The sequence below is a fragment of the Pelophylax lessonae genome, assembly GCF_965119305.1.
Source record: "Pelophylax lessonae genome assembly, chromosome: 2".
NCBI classification, from domain to species: domain Eukaryota; kingdom Metazoa; phylum Chordata; class Amphibia; order Anura; family Ranidae; genus Pelophylax; species Pelophylax lessonae.
Window position 1 is genome coordinate 696,523,068 of NC_138769.1, and position 22,068 is coordinate 696,545,135.

The window sequence follows — 22,068 nt, forward strand, 5'->3', positions numbered from 1 at the left end:
TAATCAGTCTGTGTGTATCCGGCTGCATGGCCAGAGAATGAGCTGAGATGAAGTGTGAGCTCCCCCTTCTGGGTGTTCTCGGCTACTACATGTGCTCTGCACTTTTTCAGGCACCCCCAGTTTAGCCAAATACGATTTCTCCTCCCCCTTCCCCTCCTCCTCCCCCTCCTCTTCACAAATGTGCATAAGACAAACACGCCCCTTACTGCGCGCCCCCAGCTCCACACCGGGCAAACTGCTCGGAAGCGCGCATCGACGTCACGCCTAGCAACCCTCTGGGCTGTCTGCGCGTCCTAGTGACCGGCGCGCTCCCGAGATCGGAGTGAGACATCTGTGAGTTGCCCGGAACCGGGTCACCGAGCGGGTGAGAGCTGTGCGGAGGGGACAACCGGGGTGTGTGAGAGGGAAGATTATCAGTGAGAGACACGGGGGGCTCCGGGGGGGGGGGCTCCGAGAGTGCGAGAACTTTACTAAACACAACTCTCTATTCAAATGTTTTATATCTTTATTTATAACTCTGTGTGTCCCTCCGCTTCACTCTATGTGTATGTGTGTGAGTGTGTGAGTGTGTATGGATGGGCATCAGATGGGAATGGTACTGTGAGCTCCTCACTTATTATTTGTAATAATATTATTATCAGTATTATATATAATATATGTATATTAGAATGTATTATTATTTGTTTGTTACTATTATTTGATTCAAATAATAATTATGATAATGTTATTATTATTATTGTTTGTTACTGTTTGAGAATAAATACTAAAAATATTTTTTTAATAACATCATGTATCATATTATTGTTATTATTATTAATAATATTATTAGCATTTTTTATGTATAGTAATATTATTGGTTATTAGCGTTATTATTTATAGTAATATTATTGGTTATTATATGAATATTCATACTATTTTTTATTGTTTGATTATTATTAATATTATTATTAGAATTATTATTTATAGCATTAATATTAGTTCTTCTATAAATAATAATACTATTTGTTTGATGATTATTATTGTATTATTAGCATTATTATTTATAGTATTATCATTAGTTCTTATATAAATAATAATTATATTTGTTATTGTTTGATGATGATTCATAATATTATTATTATTAGCATTATTATTTATAGTAATATCATTGGTTATTATATTAATACTAATACTATTTTTTTATTGTTTGATTATTATTAATATTATTATTATTATTTATAGCATTAATATTCATTCTTCTATAAATAATAATACTATTTGTTTGATGATTATTATTATTGTATTATTAGCATTATTATTTCAAGTATTATCATTAGTTCTTGTATAAATAATATTTATATTTGTTATTGTTTGATGATTATTAATACTATTATTACTAGCATTATTATTTATAGTAATATTATTGGTTATTATAATAATACTATTTTTTATTGTTTGATTATTATTAATATTATTATTAGAATTATTATGTATAGCATTAATATTAGTTCTTCTATAAATAATAATACTATTTGTTTGATGATTATTAATACTATTATTACTAGCATTATTATTTATAGTAATATTATTAGTTATTATATAAATAATAAGAATATTTTTTATTGTTTGATTATTAATAATATGATTAGCATTATTATTAATAGCATTAATATTAGTTCTTCTATAAATAATAATACTATTTGTTTGATGATTATTATTGTATTATTAGCATTAATATTTATAGTACTATTATTAGTGCCTATATAAATAATAATTATATTTGTTATTGTTTGATGATTATTAATACTATTATTACTAGCATTATTATTTATAGTAATATTATTAATTATTATATAAATAAGAATATTTTTTATTGTTTGATTATTATTAATATTATTAGCATTATTATTAATAGCATCAATATTAGTTCTTCCATAAATAATAATACTATTTGTTTGATTATTATTGTATTATTAGCATTATTATTTATAGTATTATTATTAGTTCCTATATAAATAATAATTATATTTGTTATTGTTTGATGATTATTAATACTATTATTACTAGCATTATTATTTATAGTAATATTATTAATTATTATATAAATAAGAATATTTTTTATTGTTTGATTATTATTAATATTATTAGCATTATTATTAATAGCATCAATATTAGTTCTTCCATAAATAATAATACTATATGTTTGATTATTATTGTATTATTAGCATTATTATTTATAGTATTATTATTAGTTCCTATATAAATAATAATTATATTTGTTACTGTTTGATGATTAATAATACTATTATTACTAGCATTATTATTTATAGTAATATTATTAGTTATTATATAAATAATAAGAATATTTTTTATTGTTTGATTATTAATAATATTATTAGCATTATTATTAATAGTAAATTAATTAATAATAATAATTAATTAATAATAATAATAATATTATTATTATTAATAGTTCTTATAACTAATATAATAGTTCTTATATAAAAAATAATACTATTTGTTATTATTTGATGATTATTATTCATTTTATTGTTAGCATTATTATTTATAGTATTATTATTAGTAGTAGCAGTGTTAAGTTAACATTATTTAACATTATTTTTTTTATCCTTATCAATTAATAATATTATTATTTCTATTATTATTATTATTATTGTTTTATGGTGATTACTACTTATATTAATAATAATATTTATATCAGGGGTATTGAATTAAAATTCCGGGAGGTTCAATCACTAAAATTTTCTTCCCGCGGGGGTCCAAACCACATATTTGTGTGGTGACTCGGGTCCTTCACATTACAGCCCTCCTCCTCTTTTATCACAATTCACAATCACAATTCATAGCAGCCTTCTCCATCACCCTCTTCACATCACTCCCCCTACAGTCATGCCCCCTTTTACATTACTCTCTGTCCACAGCACTGCCCCCCAACACATCCCCCCCCCCCATCCCCACACATCAGTGTCTTCTGCCCCCCTGCACATCACTCCCCCACAGTAGTGTCCTTTCCCCTCCCTTCTGCCCCCTTTCACAGCCCCCACAGCTCTGCCCCCACTGCTCACCACAGCCCCCCTCCCGCAGCTCTCTCCCCCTCTTCACTCCCCCCTGCAGCTCTGTCCCCCACTTCACATCCCCCTCTAGCTCTGCCCCCCACTTTACACCCCCTGTCGCTCTGCCCCCCATTTTACACCCCCATGTAGCTCTGCCCCCACTTCACCCCCCCCCTGCAGCTCTGTCCCCCACTTCACCCCCCTTCAGCTCTGTCCCCCACTTCGCACACCCATGTAGCTCTGCCCACCATTTTACACCCCCATGTAGCTCTGCCCCCAATTTCACACCCCCTGCTGCTCTGTACCCCACTTCACCCCCCCCCCCCCCCGCAGCTCTGCCTCCCATTTCACACCCCTCTGCGGTCTCTCCGCCACATCACACCCCCTGCAGCTCTGCCCCCCATTTCACACCCCTCCGCAGTTCTGCCCCCCACTTCACACCCCCCTGTAGCTCTCCCCCCCCATTTCACACACCCCTGCAGCTCTACCCCCCTCTACTTCACACCCCCCTGCAACTCTGTCCCCCATTTCACTCCCCCTGCAGCTTTGTCCCCCACTTCACCCCCCCCTCTTGTAGCTCTGCCCCCCACATCACACCACCCCTGTAGCTCTGCCCCCTAATTCACACCACCCCTGTAGCTCTGCCCCCCCCCCACTTCACACCACCCCTGTAGCTCTGCCCCCCACTTCACCCCCCCCCCCGCAGCTCTGCCTCCCATTTCACACACCTCTGCAGCTCTGTCCTCCACAAGATACCTCATCAAGCTTGCATTGGACTATTTATTGGTTGCATTATTATCAATAATAGGCTTTATTTATGCAACATGTAAAAAATGGCTACTCACAAACACAGATGTCAACCCTCTGAGGAAGAGGCTAAGCCTCGAAACGCGTCAGCCGTCATCTTATTGGATTATGGACTTTCATATGGACTATTCCTGACACTGGACCAATCGAGCCTGTTATGATCATTTTTACAATTGTGTTTGTGAGTAGCCATTTTTTACATGTTGCATAAATAAAGCCTATTATTGAGGATAATGCGCTAGGAAAAAAAAGGAATAAAAAAAAAAAAAATTCAATCTGACCAGATACTTCTTAAAATTGGCCAATTCCTGCTGGCTCCCACCACCATGTTTCACAGTGGAGATGGTGTGGAGATGCCAAAGATTGGAAGTGGAAAATTGTGTGGGGAACAGCGCTTGCATCCAATCAGCTGCGGTCACTGTTCGGGTGTTCTGACAGCTGGGGCCGGCCAGCTGTCAACATACAATAGCCTGACAGGGAGATTTGTTAACTCGCACTGTTAACTAGTTAGGAGGAATCTGTTACATTTCTTTTGTTCAGCCAGCATGCTGAACAAAAATAAATTTGTACATGTATAGTCAGCTTAAAGCAAAACTTCACCCTAGAGGAGAAGTTCTGGTTTATGTCTCCCCCCTCCTCTGTTTTTGACATTTTTTTGGGTCAGCCATCAACATGCTCTTGCTGTGATTGGACACAGCGGGAGCCAATCAGCCCATCGTTCCCAACAGAGGCAGAACGGCAATCTACAGACAAAAAGAAACAAAGAAAGGGCGCATCGACCTAGCGCATTATCCTCAATAATAGGCTTTATTTATGCAACATGTAAAAAATGGCTACTCACAAACACAGATGTAAAAATGATCATAACAGGCTCGATTGGTCCAGTGTCAGGAATAGTCCATATGAAAGTCCATAATCCAATAAGATGACGGCTGACGCGTTTTGAGGCTTAGCCTCTTCCTCAGAGGGTTGACATCTGTGTTTGTGAGTAGCCATTTTTTACATGTTGCATAAATAAAGCCTATTATTGATAATAATGCGCTAGGTCGATGCGCCCTTTCTTTGTTTCTTTTTGTCTGTAGCACCGTTGGACTACCCCAGTCCTCTTTGGGCTGCAAGACCTAGCTATCCAAGACGCCAGTTGGAAGTCCCATGGTGTGTGGTCGGGGAGCTTGGATTCTAAGCGCAGGAGAAGGGTGATATCACCTTATTTTTTTTGGAGCAGAACGGCGATCTGCCTATGTTAACAAAGCAAATCGCTGTTTTGCTAGTACGGGAGACAAAGATCCTGTGTTTCTGCTCGGGGCCACAATTTTGATGTAGCCTTTGTGTAGGTGGTCATGTTTGTGTAGTCCGGCGGCCATTTTGCGTTGGTCTGCCATAGAAAACAGCAGCCGTCATGTCTGTGGAGCCTTCTGGGTGGCACTTTTGGCGGTGCGAGCCCCTCCTCATCCCCTGGTGCTGACTCCTGGATCCTTTTGTTTCCTTATCGCCACTCGTGCGGTGCAGATTCTCCTGGTGGCTGCGGTGCCTGGTTTCTGTGGGGTGGTGAGTCTGGTGGGGTTCTCTCCCTCTCTGCTGAAGAACGATTGATGCTCTGTGACTGGCAACCAGGTGGTGCTCTCATGGAGGGGCTACCTTCAGCGCTTGCCTAACATACAAATTGTAAATAGATACTCAGTACAACACAATAAAGAAATTGCATAAATTCATATAAAGTGCATATTATTAAAAGTGCTCTGTGTTTAGAAAAAATAATAAATGTATATAAATAAGCTAAATGGATAAGTCTTATGATTGGTGGTAAGTAAGACTTTGATAATGACCAATAAATAGTCCAATGCAAGCTTGATGAGGGATCTTGTGCATATAGAAAAACATTTCTGTGCAAAGTAAAGTGCAGGTGCTAAAAGTAATCTTCCCCGTCAGCCATGTATTGACTAGACTTCACCAACAGAAGAAATCCAAAGGTGGTTATGAATGGGCCACTCACCAGATGTTGTTAGTCTTGGCTGCTGTATAGCATCAAGACCATGCAGCACTTAGGTGGTCACCCCAACCAGGAATAATAGCTGTTCTCCAGTGTAGTCACTCCGACCAGGGACATCAATCTGTATGTGATCTCTCCAGCTCTCCTTGTGCACAGCACGGGTAAGGGACAAGAGGTAAAAAAGGCTCCGGATAATGCAGTAGGTTAAAAACATTTATTCCTATCCATGGGTTAAATGATCCGCAATGGTGACAAAAGTTTAAAAGGTTTAAAAAAGTTTAAAAACCGTGTGCGTGACTAGCCATAGACCGGAGATGAAGGTGACGGCGGTATATCTTCCGGCTTGCGTTCCACCCTCTCCACGTGATGTCACTACGTGCGTTCCCAGTTTTTTCATTTTTATGTTTTTTTTTTCATTTACGTTATTGTCCTCAGCTGCTGCAATTTCTCACATTTATATAGAAGATCACGTTTAGCTCACAATCTATGTTCAGTGGCGCGAGGGGTATACCTCTTTAGGCATATATAAGACATAACCAGGTGGTGCTGCCAGAGCGGTGGGGGTTGTCCCTTAGCAGTGTTTTACACTTTTTTGTGGGGTCCCCCTGGTGACTCATGGAGTCTTTGGAGCACATCTACCCACCTGATCCCCTCCCTGGGGCTGCTGGGCCCCTCTGGGTCCTATACATCCATTGATGCACTGATGGCAGTCCTGGAGTCCTTTGTGTTCCGGGTGGAGGTGGCTTTTGGGTGACAGGTTGGTATTAAGAGCCCCCCCGCCTTCCCCTGCCGCATCTGATCTTGAATCTGATTCGGCCGCCGCCAACGTGGGTCTTCCTACTGGGTCTGCGTCCAAGCACCCTGAAAGCTCAGATAGTGAGGAGGATTCCTCCACTTCTGCACGAAAAGGTGCTGGTGGATGCACTGATTGTATCTGTGCTTTAGACTTAAAGTTGGAGGATGCAGCTGTGGCTGCGACAGAGGCGCAGGTTCCCTTTTGGCACTCGCAAGCCATCCAGAGTGGCAAAGGTGTTTCCTTTCCCCTCCTATTTTGACAGAATTGTCACTAAAGATTGGGGATGACCAAAACGTCCCCTTGGGGTCCCTAAGCAAGTTACTAGGCGATACCCCTATGAAGAGTCCCTTCTTAAGAAGTGGACTGTTCCACCAGTTTCCAGATTATACAAGGCAAACATGATTCCGGTTGAAGAGTCCCTGGCCTTTAAGGATCCGGCTGACAGGAAGCGGAGGCTGTGGCCCGCAATATGTACACCCTGGCTGGTTCAACACTAAGGCCGATATTCACCATTGCCCTGGTGTCGCAGACACTGAACGAATGGGCTAAGCTTTTGCGCTGTGACCTGAAGGGGGAGTAGCTCCCCCCTGCCTTTGCTGAGCTGGCGGACCAGCTGGTCCAGGGGCTGCAGTTTATCTGGGATGCCTTTTTGGATGTGGGCCCCCTGGTGGCTTGGCTATCTGTTTCGGCAGTGGTCCTCAACGTGTCTTTTGGTTCAAATGCTGGTCTGCGGACCAGACTTCTAAAAAGGCCTGACTGATCTTCCATTTCAAGGAGATCGCCTGTTTGGTGCTACCCTGGATGACATCATTAAAGGTCTCTCGGGGAGAAAAGTTCCTTTCTTCCAGAGGCTACGAAGGGCTTCTCAGTTCATAAGAAGGTTTTTAGTCCCTCATGGTGGACTGACAACGGATCAAAGCCCTTCGAACTTGGCCTGGCAAGTCAAGAGCAGGCTTCTCCAGACCCGCGGAAAAGGCCCTTTCAGCAGGAAGGTGCGCCCTCACCCGTATATGGGGTGGGGAGACATCTTCGCTGGTTGCTGGACCCGTGGACTTCCCTGGTACAAGACAAGTGGGTCCGCAAGGTCATACAATCTGGCTATAAGATCGAGTTTCATTGTTACCCTCTGGTAAGGTTCTTCCTTCCAACGTGTGACTGTCCCCGGTCCGCTTACAGGATCTTTTTGGGGCAATGCAAGACCTTTTACTTCAAAGGGCGATTGTCCCAGTTCTGACTTTGGAATGTTTTTAAGGGTTTCTGCTCAAACCTGTTTACAGTCCCCAGGAAGGCAATGTGCGTCCAATTCTGGACCTCAAGTCACTGAACTTCGTTTGCGCGGGTGCAGAAGTCCAGAATGGAGCCCATTCGTACGGTGGTGGCTTCCCTGCATCAGGGGGATATTTTCTTGCCTCCATCGACATCAAGGATGCTTACCTTCACATTCAAATATGTGTCGGTCACCAGTGCTTCCTCCACTTTGCCGTGGGAGAGGAGCATTATCAGTTTGTGGCGTTACCTTTTGGTCTCGCCTCTGCTCCTCGGGTCTTTATGAAAGTGTTGGACCCGGTGTTAGCATTGTTACGCTAATGGGGGATCGTGGTACTGGGCTTCTTGGACGTCGTCCTTCTGCGAGCGGAGTCGCCTACTGCTCTGGAACCTGGAAATCACCATATAAACTTTGAGGGGTTTGGTTGGATTCTACATTTTCAGAAGTCTGCTCTGGTTCCATCCACAAAGCTGGACTATCTGGGTCTTCCTCTGGACAAACTCCAGAAATTGCAGGCTGCAAGTCGTCTCCTGCTGTCCAGCAGATGTCCAGCAGATGGTAATCCCTCCGGACTTGCATGCGGGTGCTGGGCCTGATGGTGTCTACCTTCGAGGCGGTTTCTTTTGCACAGTTCCATACGAGGTCCCTGCAAGGGAGATTCTTGCCAAATGGGACAAGAATCTGCAGTCTCTGGACAATCAGATCTGGCTGACCCGGGGAACGAAAGAGTCCCTGATATAGTGGATTCGTTCTCTGGTGCTTCGGCTGGGCAAATCCTTCCTCCCCTTGTATTGAACAGTGGTCACCACGGATGCCAGCCTTTCTGACTGGGGAGGCGTCCTGGGCAAAAACTCTGCTCAGGAGATCTGGCCACTGGAAGAGTCTAGACTACCGAACAATATCTTGAAATTCCGAGTGATCAGACTGTACCTGGACCATTGGATGGATCGTCTTCAGGGATGTCCAGTGAGCATTCAATCGGACGATGCCACGGCCTTATCAATCAGCACAAGAAGTGTCCTGGCGACTTTGGAGGTAGCCGGCATTCTAAGGTGGGCAGAGCGGTTAGTTCCAGCCCTCTCCGCCGTATACATTCCAGGGGTGGAAAACTGGCAGGCGGATTTACTCAGTCAGCAGGCGTTGGACCAAGGGGAGTGGTCCCTTCATCCAGAGATGTTTGATCAGTTGTGTCTCCAGTAGGGCATCCCCGAGGTGGATCTGTTGGCGTCTCAGCTCAACAGAAAGGTGCAGAGGTTTGAGGATTCTCTGGCGGACGCCACAGATGTGCTGGTGGCCCCGTGGGGTCAGTATCATCTGATTTACGCCTTCTCTCCTCTCAAGCTTCTGCCAAGACTTCTAGGCACGATTGAGGCAGAAGAAATTCTGGTCATCTTAGTGGCCCCGGACTGGCCTCGCCGGGTTTGGTACGCCGATCCGGTGCGGCTGCTCACCGACGTTCCTTGAAAACTTCCTCTCAGGGAGGATCTGCTGTCCCAAGGACCAATCTTCCATCCCCTTTACAGTCGCTGGCTTTGATGGCTTGGCTGTTGAACGCCAGGTGCTGAATGAGGGTACTTATTCGCCGAGGATCTGCTGAACAGGGATGCTAATGAGCTGGGAATCTGCTGAACAGGGGTACTAATGAGCTGGGGATCTGCTGAACAGGGGTACTAATGAGCTGGGGATCTGCTGAATGGGGATACTAATTAGCTGAGGTTCTGACATTTGTCAAGCTTCATTAAAGCCTCAAAAAAGCATCACCGAAGCAGCAAAAACACATCAAAAAAGCATGTTGAAGCATTAGGCGCTTTAATGTGTGTTAAAATCTAAGCAAGTGTAAATGAGCCCTTAGTGCACTGGGAGGCACAGGTACAGCGTCTAGTCCTGCAGCCCATTGCGCAAAGGGTCCAAGGCCCATTCACATGTGAGCGATGTGGGAGCATAGTGTTTTTCCTGTGGTTTCATTTTTGTGCAACACGTAGGGCAGCCTCCACACTCCAGAAACGTAGCTCCTGTACTCTTTTTTTGGAGCTGACTTTGGCACGTATTTGAATATTGAATTTTTGTGACAAAACACCAGTTTCTTTAGAGCGTTTGGGGTTCCATTATTAATGAATGACACCCTAACGCACATTGTGTGTTTTGGTGCATTTTAGCACATTCTGAAAATGCTTCCGAGTTGCTCAGATGTGAACAGGGCCAAAATCTTAAATGGTCCTGACCCACATTTGCAGGACTGTCAAAAGTGTGCTAATGCATGTAAAACATATTCAAAAAGAATAGCGCACACATGCAAATGAAATGACTATCAAATATGAAGACAATCCATAAATAAAAATGGGGATTTGGTCCCACCATATGGCCATATCATGCTCAAGCCAACCACTATGTCAAAGTACCCCATTATCAGTGGGTCCTACACTATCCATAAAAAAGTGTGAATCCAGCCTCTCTAACCCTTGGAGTCAACACTCCTTGCTTGGAGAGATGTGCTAATGCACTACAAGGGACTCCTCCTATATCTACTTGTTAGTGGACACTGATAGAGTACAGGTGTGTGTGTGTGTGTGTGTGTGGGGGGGGGGGGGGGGTGCTCAACCTCAGAAGTCTGGTCAGACCGAATACATAATAAACAAGCAAAAAGTTGGGGGAGCAAACCCTGAACATGTATTTCTAAAGCTGGTGCAGCTATGAACCAAGGGACATGCATATTAAAAAAGAATAGCGCACACATGCAAAAGAAATGACTATCAAATATGAAGACAATCCATAAATAAAAATGGGGATTTGGTCCCACCATATGGCCATATCGTGCTCAAGCCCACCACTACGTCAAAGTACCCCATTGTCAGTGGGTCCTACACTATCCATAAAAAACATACAGTACATCAACATGTAAAACATACAAGAAAAGCCTGCGTTACTATGTAAATAAAACAATGGAATAAATGCTTGCTGCTTGTGCTCCAAGGCAAGGAGCAATGTGCAAAGCAGAGTGACCTATAGCTACCAAGTAACCATGATCTTTCAAGTTGTGTCTTTGTTTTAGAAAACAAAAGTTGCTCTAAGCATTTTTACCCTGACAGCTTCCCGAAAGTGAATGTAACCTAAGAACAATGTAATGTATTGCAGCTGACCAGCTTTTAGAGTGCATTCACATTAAAAACCTTGCAAAGGTGCAAAAATCGTGCAATTTCCATTGCGTCTTTACAGTGTTTATGCTTATTTTGGCGCATTTTGACGCGTGACTTTTTTTTTTTATACAGCCTTTTTGAGCTTTTTTTTTTTTTTTTTTTAGCCAATAGAGAAAACTATCATCTGTAGTATCATTTGTTGCTTGGCATTTCAACTTTTTTAACTTTTCCATTAACTTTTTTTTTTTATTGTTGTTATAAATTTTATTTATTTTTTTCCTTGGGGTTAGAGTTCAGGTTAGGGTTAGAATTATATATTTATTTTTTGTTAGGGTGTTAATACTAATAATAATAATAGTAATTATAATTAATAAATTATTAAATACATGTAAAATAAATACACAAATAAAAATAATCATAAATAATTAATAATAAATGAGTACTAAGTAATAATAAAGAAATAATGAACCCCTAACTTAAACCTCTAACCCTTAAAAAACTAAATAAATAAAATAATAATAATAAATAGCTAAACACTCTAACCCTAACCCAAAATAAATAAATTATTATAGTAATTTATTTCTTTTTTTGGGTGTTGGGTGTTTTTTGTATGTTTTTATTATTATTAGTAATAATAATACTTATTTATTTATATTTTTTAAAGGTTAGGGGTTAATTATTATTTATGTATTATTATATATTATTCATTTATTTTATTTATTATTTATGGTGACTTTTGTTATTTCTGTATTTATTTTACATTTATTTATTCATATATTATTACTATATTTTTTTTACATTTTTTCATTATTATTTATGTATTATTATATATTATTCATTTATTTTATTTATGGTGATTTTTATTTCTGTATTTATTTTACTTAATTTTTATTTATTCATATATTATTACTATTTTTTTTTTTTTTTTTACATTTTTTTACATTTTTGCAGAAACTCGCACAAATGCGCACAAAAACGCACAAAGGATGCGTTTCCATTTATTTCTATGGGAATCAAAATGCGTCAAAGCGCTCAAATATGCCCGATTCGAGCTACAAAAAAAGCTCCAGAACTTTTTTGAGCTTCAGGCATTTGGCTTCAGGTGAATTGGAGTGGAGATGTAAACCATCTCCAAAGAGAATATTTGATTTTTTTCTCCTCCAGCATTTTGGAGCTTTGAGCTTCAAGCTACAACACGTTGAGGTGTGAATGGGGCCTTAGTGTGGCGCCCTGTTACGCTGGTGGTCAGAAGAAACCTCTTTGATTGGTGGTCAGTGAAATCGTGCCCCCTTACATTGGTGGTCAGTGTTGTGTCCCCTTACATTGGTGGGCAGTGTTGTGTCCCCTTACATTGGTGGGCAGTGTTGTGTCCCCTTACATTGGTGGGCAGTGTTGTGTCCCCTTACATTGTTGTGTCCCCTTACATTGGTGGGCAGTGTTGTGTCCCCTTACATTGGTGGGCAGTGTTGTGTCCCCTTACATTGTTGTGTCCCCTTACATCGGTGGGCAGTGTTGTGTCCCCTTACACTGGTGGTCAGAAGAAAAGAGACTAGTTTGTTTGGTGATCCCTTACTTTGGTGGCCAGTAGAGAAGGGCCTTCTTATATAGGTGGTCAGTGGAGAATGACCTTAATAGAATGGTGATCAATGAGAAGAACGCCCCCCTTACAGATAGCTAAAAAAGATGATTGATGTCAGTGGTTACATATTGAAGAAGCAAACATTGTTCAATGCTCAAGTAACCCCTAGCAACCTCTGGAGAAACGTCTAGGGTTCCATGAAAAACTGGTTGAGAAAGATTGAATCTACAAATTTCTAGGCACATCATGTCCACCATCCAGCCAATTTTTATAGTTATACCAACCAATGTTAAATAGATTGTTTAGTGATTAAACAAATTACATTTTTCTTTTAAATCAGGGTTACATAAAATAATGCTTATAATTATTTTGCATTCTAATTTTCTGCTGTCTGTTGTGATCAATTAGTTGTGTAATCTGATGAGAGGGAAGCCTGTATTGAGTAGGATAATGGTTGGTACCCACATCCCTTGGATGATAAATAACAAAGGTTGGGGATAATACCCAAGACCCACCTCCCAGTGTGGTCAAGGGAGAAAGGGGGGAAGGAAAGAATATTGGGACTTTCTCGGTACCTTAGTAGTCAAATATCGACAGAAATGTAAAATCCAACAATTTTTATTAATACATATAATTTTAAAACAAAAGGAAAAAAGAAACAATGTTGTACAAAAAGGTACTGTATCAGAGCCTATAAATAATCATATGAGCATATATATGGTTTGATTTATCCAAAAAGACATGGACTCTCAATTATCCAGGTGTGTATGCCTCAACATGTTTCGTGGCGGACCACTTCTTCAGGAGGATATCATTATATACACACAATGCTCTTTCTAACAATGGCAAAACATTTGGTTAGTGGAAAATATTTGTGTATATATATATATATTAAGATATCGTACAGATGTACAAAGTATACATCTATAATATTCGTGAACATCAGTATGGGAGGTCAGTCTTACCTATTATTGTTAGGCTCACAGGAATCACAGACCCAAGTACGCAGCCATCAAATCCTCTCACCGGCGGACATGGGAGACACTGAGTTTAAGCCAATTAAAGTTTTATTTTTATTTTGTTAATGATATACTGATTGTAAAAAAGATATTGAAAGTCAGGGTGGTGGGTAGCCACTCCCATGGTGGGGCGGCTAGAAAAAAATGTGATAATCCGAAAATCTAACAACATGCAATGCCAAAAATAAGCCACACTGTGGTCTGAAGCAAGGCTGAAAACCAAGAATAAGCTGTGATAGTATAGACATGCAATAGTAAAGAAAAGTGTGAGAAGCATGACCCTAATTGGTTTCGTGGGGCCCCAGAACACCCTGTAGTTCGACAACTGGTGGTCTAGAGCTAATCAAATTTCCAAAAAGGGTGATGCCGTACAGAGACTTACCCTTATCCCAGAAAAAGGTAAAAAGGATGATATCAATAAAAGATAGCCTACCAGGGATATGATGGTTGTTTAGTTAAAACATGAAAATCAAGATCCAGAGGCATTCAACCGAGGAGCATATCTCACCAAGGACCATTTGAATGGACCAGAGAAGGTTGATAAGTGTTGTAAACTACTGATTTTACACCCAGTAGTGTTAGAATGGATTTTCCGGGTAGAAGATCCACCAATGGCTGGATTGCCTATTCAAACAATATACAGTGGGTACGGAAAGTATTCAGACCCCCTTAAATTTTTCACTCTTTGTTATATTGCAGCCATTTGTTAAAATCATTTAAGTTCATTCTTCTTCCTCATGAATGTACACACAGCTCCCCATATTGACGGAAAAACACAGAATTGTTGACATTGTTGCAGATTTATTAAAAAAAAAAAACTGAAATATCACATGGTCCTAAGTATTCAGACCCTTTGCTGTTACACTCATATATTTAACTCAGGTGCTTTCCATTTCTTCTGATCATCCTTGAGATGGTTCTACACCTTCATTTGAGTCCAGCTGTGTTTGATTATACTGATTGGACTTGATTAGGAAAGCCACACACCTGTCTATATAAGACCTTCCAGATCACAATGCATGTCAGAGCAAATGAGAATCATGAGGTCAAAGGAACTGCCTGAAGAGCTCAGAGACAGAATTGTGGCAAGGCACAGATCTGGCCAAGGTTACAAAAAGATTTCTGCTGCACTTAAGGTTCCTAAGAGCACAGTGGCCTCCATAATCCTCAAATGGAAGACGTTTGGGACGACCAGAACACTTCCTAGAGCTGGCCGTCCGGCCAAACTGAGCTATCGGGGGAGAAGAGCCTTGGTGAGAGAGGTAAAGAAGAACCCAAAGATCACTGTGGCTGAGCTCCAGAGATGCAGTCAGGAGATGGGAGAAAGTTGTAGAAAATCAACCATCACTGCAGCCCTCCACCAGTCGGGGCTTTATGGCAGAGTGGCCCGACGGAAGCCTCTCCTCAGTGTAAGACACATGAAAGCCTGCATGGAGTTTGCTAAAAAAACACCTGAAGGACTCCAAGATGGTGAGAAATAAGATTCTCTGGTCTGATGAGACCAAAATAGAACTTTTTGGCCTTAATTCTAAGCGGTATGTGTGGAGAAAACCAGGCACTGCTCATCACCTGTCCAATACAGTCCCAACAGTGAAGCATGGTGGTGGCAGCATCATGCTGTGGGAGTGTTTTTCAGCTGCAGGGACAGGACGACTGGTTGCAATCGAGGGAAAGATAAATGCGGCCAAGTACAGGGATATCCTGGACAAAAACCTTCTCCAGAGTGCTCTGGACCTCAGACTGGGCCGAAGGTTTACCTTCCAACAAGACAATGACCCTAAGCACACAGCTAAAATAACGAAGGAGTGGCTTCACAGCAACTCTGTGACTGTTCTTGAATGGCCCAGCCAGAGCCCTGACTTAAACCCAATTGAGCATCTCTGGATAGACCTAAAAATGGCTGTCCACCAACGTTTACCATCCAACCTCACAGAACTGGAGAGGATCTGCAAGGAGGAATGGCAGAGGATCCCCAAATCCAGGTGTGAAAGACTTGTTGCATCTTTCCCAAAAAGACTCCTGGCTGTATTAGATCAAAAGGGGGCTTCTACTAAATACTGAGCAAAGGGTCTGAATACTTAGGACCATGTGAGTTTTTCTTTTTTAATAAATCTGCAACAATGTCAACAATTCTGTGTTTTTCTGTCAGTATGGGGTGCTATGTGTACATTCATGAGGAAGAAGAATGAACTTAAATGATTTTAGCAAATGGCTGCAATATAACAAAGAGTGAAAAATTTAAGGGGGTCTGACTCTGAATACTTTCCGTACCCACTGTATATATATATATATATATATATATATATATATATAAGAGGAGGTATAAGCATATGAATTCCCACTAGGTTCATTTAGGACCCTCGGGGCATGCAATACATCCCACAGATGTGTAAATGCTTACCAGCCACTTGTGAGAATGCCAAACTTCGGATGAGTGCCGGGATCCTCTAGCATTTGCCGCCATAGCTGGCCGCGGGTGCTATTTGTGTGTCTCCACACGTCTGTGACACTCAAACAGCACCCGCGGCCAGCTATGGCGGCGAATGCTAGAGGATCCCGGCACTCATCCGAAGTTTGGCATTCTCACAAATGGCTGGTAAGCATTTACACATCTGTGGGATGTATTGCATGCCCCGAGGGTCCTAAATGAACCTAGTGGGAATTCATATGCTTATACCTCCTCCTATATATATATATATATATATATATATATATATATATAATGTTTGAATAGGCAATCCAGCCATTGGTGGATCTTCTACCCGGAAAATCCATTCTAACACTACTGGGTGTAAAATCAGTAGTTTACAACACTTATCAACCTTCTCTGGTCCATTCAAATGGTCCTTGGTGAGATATGCTCCTCGGTTGAGTGCCTCTGGATCTTGATTTTCATGTTTTTACTAAACAACCATCATATCCCTGGTAGGCTATCTTTTATTGATATCATCCTTTTTACCTTTTTCTGGGATAAGGGTAAGTCTCTGTACGGCATCACCCTTTTTGGAAATTTGATTAGCTCTAGACCACCAGTTGTCGAACTACAGGGTGTTCTGGGGCCCCACGAAACCAATTAGGGTCATGCTTCTCACACTTTTCTTTACTATTGCATGTCTATACTATCACAGCTTATTCTTGGTTTTTAGCCTTTCTTCAGACCACAGTGTGGCTTATTTATAACCATATATATGCTCATATGATTATTTATAGGCTTTGATACAGTACCTTTTTGTACAACGTTGTTTCTTTTTTCCTTTTTGTTTTAAAATTATATGTATTAATAAAAATTGTTGGATTTTACATTTCTGTCGTTATTTGACTACTAAGGTACTGAGAAAGTCCCGATATTCTTTCCTCCCCCCCCCCCCTTTCTCCCTTGACCACACTGGGAGGTGGGTCTTGGGTATTATCCCCAACCTTTTGATAGTTGTGTAATCTGTTGTGTCCAAAACGACCAGGTGCTTGTAAAGTCATTCTATGCATTAGGGTAAAAAACCTTCTGTGCTGCATATGTCCTCCCTCAGCCTCCTTCTACTTGCTTGGGCCCGATCCTGATCCAGCGATGTGAATGGGAGCAGCAGCTTTCCTGGCTCTGTTCCTTCTCACTGCTGAGTTAGATAGCAGCGGAAGCCATTGACTCCCACTGCTGTCAATCAATTTCTGAGATGAGAAGTGGGGGTCAGGGGCCCAGCCACCCTTTCTGTGTCAATGGACACAGACAAGATGTCTCGGGAGCGAGCCCCCCCCCATGAGTGCCTCCATAAAAAGTGACTTCCTAATGGGGGCACTCGCTGAAGAGAGGGAGCCATGAGCGGTGGCGGAGGACCCCAGAAGAAGAGGACTGGGGCTGCTCTGTGCAGAACCATTACACAGAGCAGGTAAGTAGGAAATGTTTATTGTTTTAAAGGAAAAAAGTGAACCTTTAATGTTTCTTTCATCAGTTTTCTAAAGGCTGAATGTATTAATGTACTATGATTATTGTCTAACCTTCGCTCTTATAAACTCTCTCTTATAGGACTAGAAAATGTTGGATTTCTTGCAGGATACGGGCAGAAATGTATTCCCAACACTCCCCAAACTCACCGATGAAGGTAAGTGCATAGGACAAAAATAAACTGGCTGTTTAAAAGGATCAGTCTGCCCAAAACTGATATTTGGGTTTTGATAATTGCTGGAATGTTTATTCCCCCCCCCCCCCAATAGTTTCTTACATTCTCGGGGACTCTGTTGGGGAGATCTTTTGTGTTTCTCTCTGCATACTTGCTGTGGCCATTATGAGGGATCCCCACTCTCTTAGGCAGTGCTGGGACAAGGTCATCCAGCGCCCTGGGCAAAAATGTCAAACTGTCCCCCCCCCCTTCCCTTAGGGTCAAGGCACCCCCATCCCTGCAAGAAACCATTGCGCCCAGGGAAGCTGTCCCTCCTGCCCACCCCTTGTCCCAGTCCTGCCCTTAGGGCCATATTTATAGTGGAGACTGGATATTTAACACCGCAGTGTTTAACTAGTCAGCATTTTAGAAGTAATTTACAGTGCATCCGGAAAGTATTCACAGCACTTCACTTTTTCCACATTTTGTTATGTTGCAGCCTTATTCCAAAATGAATTAAATTCATTATTTTCCTCGAAATTCTACAACAACGATACCCCATAATGACATCATGAAAGAAGTTTGTTTGAAATCTTTGCAAATTTATTAAAAATAAAAACTGAAAAAAACACATGTACGTAAGTAATCACAGCCTTTGCCATGACAATAAAAATTGATCTCAGGATTTAGAAAGGCACACACCTGTCTACAGTATATAGGGTCCTACAGTTAACAGTGCATGTCAGAGCACAAACCAAGCCATGATGTCCAATGAATTGTCTGTAGACCTCTGAGACAGGATTGTATTGAGGGCACAGATCCGGGGAAGGGTACAGAAAAATGTATGCAGCATTAAAAGTCCCAAAGAGCACAGTGGCCTCCATCATCCGTAAATGGAAGAAGTTTAGAACCACCAGGACTCTTCCTAGAGCGGGCCGCCTGGCCAAACTAAGCGATTGGGCGGGAAAGAAGCCAAGAACCTGGTGGTCACTCTGACAGAGCTCCAGCATTTCTTTGTGGAGAGAGGAGAATCGTCCAAAGAACAATCATCTCTGCAACACTCCACCAATCAGGCCTGTATGGTAGAGTAAATGTTTAAAAGTGATGGTGCGCTTTTCAAAAATAAGAAATATATTACACAATATATTATATATAACACATAATGTGAGTATAATGACAGTGTATACCACAGTGATATTCAAATCAGGTGAATTATCAAACAAAAGTCCCAAACAATTCAACCTTGATGTTAATGAAATAAATAATCCATGTGAACTAAAGTCCAATTTTTATGAAGTGATCAAAAATGAAAAAGTGAAGGGTCCAAATAATAAATCTTTTGGGTGATTGTGATGTTCCCTCCACCTGGTGAAATGCCTCCTTACCCGGCGGAAAGAAGGTAAGTGCCTGATTGTAGCAATTCCTGTGAAAGTGAAGCCGATATCCTATTTCCACCTACCACACGTGCACGATCACACAGGTGACATAATTAATGCAAGCCTCTTACCAGATTAAAGAGACAAAACAGCCTCCAAAATGATAGATGGCACTGGGGGCATTAAAATCCCTTAATGTTAGAGATGGATGGATGGCTCGCACTTTCTTCCCTCTGCACAAACCACGGTAGCCTCTTAAATCCTTAGGTGATTATATATGCTTCCCACGATGTTCCAGTACACATGTAAAGCATAAATGGGACTAATAGTGCATTACCTTTAAAAACGGTTTTATTGGTAGACAATATTGCACTTACAGTTGGTTGAGCATAAACGAGCAGAAATTCTTTAAGCTAGCAGGCTGAGGATCTCTATTCGCCTCGGGTCCGGCTGCAGCACGGACCTCGAGTGACGCAATGACGGCACGCCTCCCTCCTGACGCGTTTCCTCCAATAGGGCTTCAACTGAGATGGGAGATAGGTATGGTAGAGTAAGAGATTAGTCAGGATCGAGGAAAAGATGAATGCAGAAATGTACAGAGACATCCGTAATGAAAACCTGCTCCAGAGTGCTCTGGACTTTAGAATGGGGCAAGGGTTCATCTTCCAACTGGACAATGACCCTAAGCACAGCCAAGATAACAAAGGAGTGGCTACGGGACAAATCTGTAAATGTTCTTAAATGGCCCAGCCAGAGCCCAGACTTGAACACAAATTAACATCTCTGGAGAGATCTGAAAATAGCTGTCCACCGACACTCCCCATCCAACCTGATGGAGCTTGAGAGGTCCTGCAAAGAAGAATGGGAGAAACTGCCAAAAAATAGGGCTTGTAGCATCATACTCAAAAAGATTTGAGGCTGTAATTGGTGCCAAAATTACTTAAACAAGGTTTTGAGCAAAGGCTGTAAATACTTATGTACAAGGGATTTTTTTTTCGTTTTTTTAAATAAATTGACAAAGTTTTTAAATATTGTTTTAAGTTTTTAGAATTTTGAAGAAAAATAATGAATTTAATACTTTTTGGAATATGGCTGTAACATAACAAAATGTGGAAAAAGTGAAGTGCTGTGAATACTTTCTGGATGCACTGTATAAACAGTCTACGCCATCCTTTTCCAACCTTCCTAACATGGAGGAGCTGTTAAAATAAAGAGTAGTTTTCAGGGAACCCCTTCTAATAATGACTTTATCTACAGATCATAATACATTAGCGTAAATAGAGTATTTGAACACGCAAAAGAAATAAAATGTGACACACTTAGAATATTTAATACACGAGGCTGCTTTATACGACAAAATAATTTTCAGTAATAATATTGAAATGAAACAAATATTAGTCATGGCTAGAAAATAAATTCAGACAGTTAAAACTCTAGTATTCCCATCTCATGTTTATCAGTGAAGAAATGCCGGCTTGCTTTGGCAGTTTGTGGAAAATTTCCCTTTGCATTTGTGGTCATAAGAGAAGAAACTTCTTTGGTGGTCTGTGAAATTCTCCCTTATTTTGGTGGTCAGTGGTGAAGAGCCTTCTTATATACACTGTAACACTAGGAACAGAGAACACTAGGTGGCGCTCCTAAGAAGCTACCTGCACCCTAGCAACGGGGGCAATTCACACTGTAACACTAGGAACAGATAACGCTAGGCGGCGCTCCTAAGAAGCTACCTGCATCTTAGCAACAGGAGCAATTCACACTGTAACACTAGGAACAGAGCACGCTAGGTGGCGCTCCAAGAAGCTACCGGCACCCTAGCAACGGGGGCCAATTCACACTGTAACACTAGGAACAGAGAACACTAGGTGGAGCTCCTGAGAAGCTGCCTGCACCCTAGCAACGAAGAAAGAGGTGTGGTTCAGTGGAGAAGGGCTATCTTATATAAATGTAAAGGTGGTAAGTGGACAAGGGCTTTGTTGTATTAGGTGGTAAGTGGAGAATGGCCTACTTATATTGGTGCTTAGTGGACAAGGGCCTTCTAATATATGTGGTCAATAGAGAAGGGCCTTCTTATATAGGTGTTCAAGTGGTCAGTGGAGAAGGGGCTTCTTATATAGGAGTAAAGGTGGTCAATGGAGAAGAGCTTTCTTGTATAAGTGTATACAGTAGGTGATGAGAAGAGCAGCGCCTTCTTGCTTGGGTGGTCAGCGGAGAACGACCTTCTTAGGTGTAGAGCCTTCTTGTATAGGTGTGAAGGGGGACAATGAAGAAGAGCTTTCTTGTATAGGTGGTCAGTGGAGCAGGGCCTGCTTATATAGATGATCAGTGGACAAGAGCCTTCTTAGATTGCTGTATAGGTGGTTAGCGGAGAAGGGCCTTCTTATATAGATAAATTGGTGGTGAGTGGAGAAGGGCTTTCTTTTATACAGTGGGGAAAATTATTATTTGATCCCCTGCAAATTTTGTACGTTTGTCCACTTACAAAGAAATGAAGGGTCTATCATTTTTGTGACAAAATATTAACCAAAAATACAGAAAAAACACATGATACAAATGGTATAAATTGAGTTGTAGTTCAGTGAGTAAAAAAAGTATTTGGTCTCCTACCAACCAGCAATAATTCTGGCTCCCACAGACTGGCTACAGTATGTGCTCATCTGGTACACAGATTAGTCCTGTCAATTTAAGAAGGTTCTCCTAATGACAACTCATGTGTTTGAAAGACACCTGTCCACAGAATCTCTTTCTTCCATTCAAACCTCATGATCATAGGCAAGACCAAAGAGCTGTCAAAGGACGTCAGGGACAAGATTGTAGACCTGCACAAGGCTGGAATGGGCTAAAAGACCATCAGCAAGAAGCTTGGTGAGAAGAAGACAACTGTTGGGGCAAATATTCGCAAATGGAAGAAATACAAAATAATTATCAATCGTCCTTGGTCTGGAGCTCCATGCAAGATTTT

The 22,068-nt window shown here is 41.2% G+C and overlaps 1 protein-coding gene across 1 annotated transcript in view; it reads left to right on the forward strand.

The window, feature by feature from the left end:
- Positions 1–235: 235 nt before the first annotated feature.
- The window catches only part of CCDC81 (coiled-coil domain containing 81), a 136,994-nt gene continuing 115,161 nt past the window's right edge, over positions 236–22,068 (forward strand). The window contains exons 1-2 of the mRNA XM_082246822.1: positions 236–364; positions 17,661–17,736. Coding sequence (XP_082102948.1) covers positions 17,670–17,736 — 67 coding nt within the window. The 5' untranslated portion in view covers positions 236–364; positions 17,661–17,669. The remainder of the gene's footprint in view (positions 365–17,660; positions 17,737–22,068) is intronic.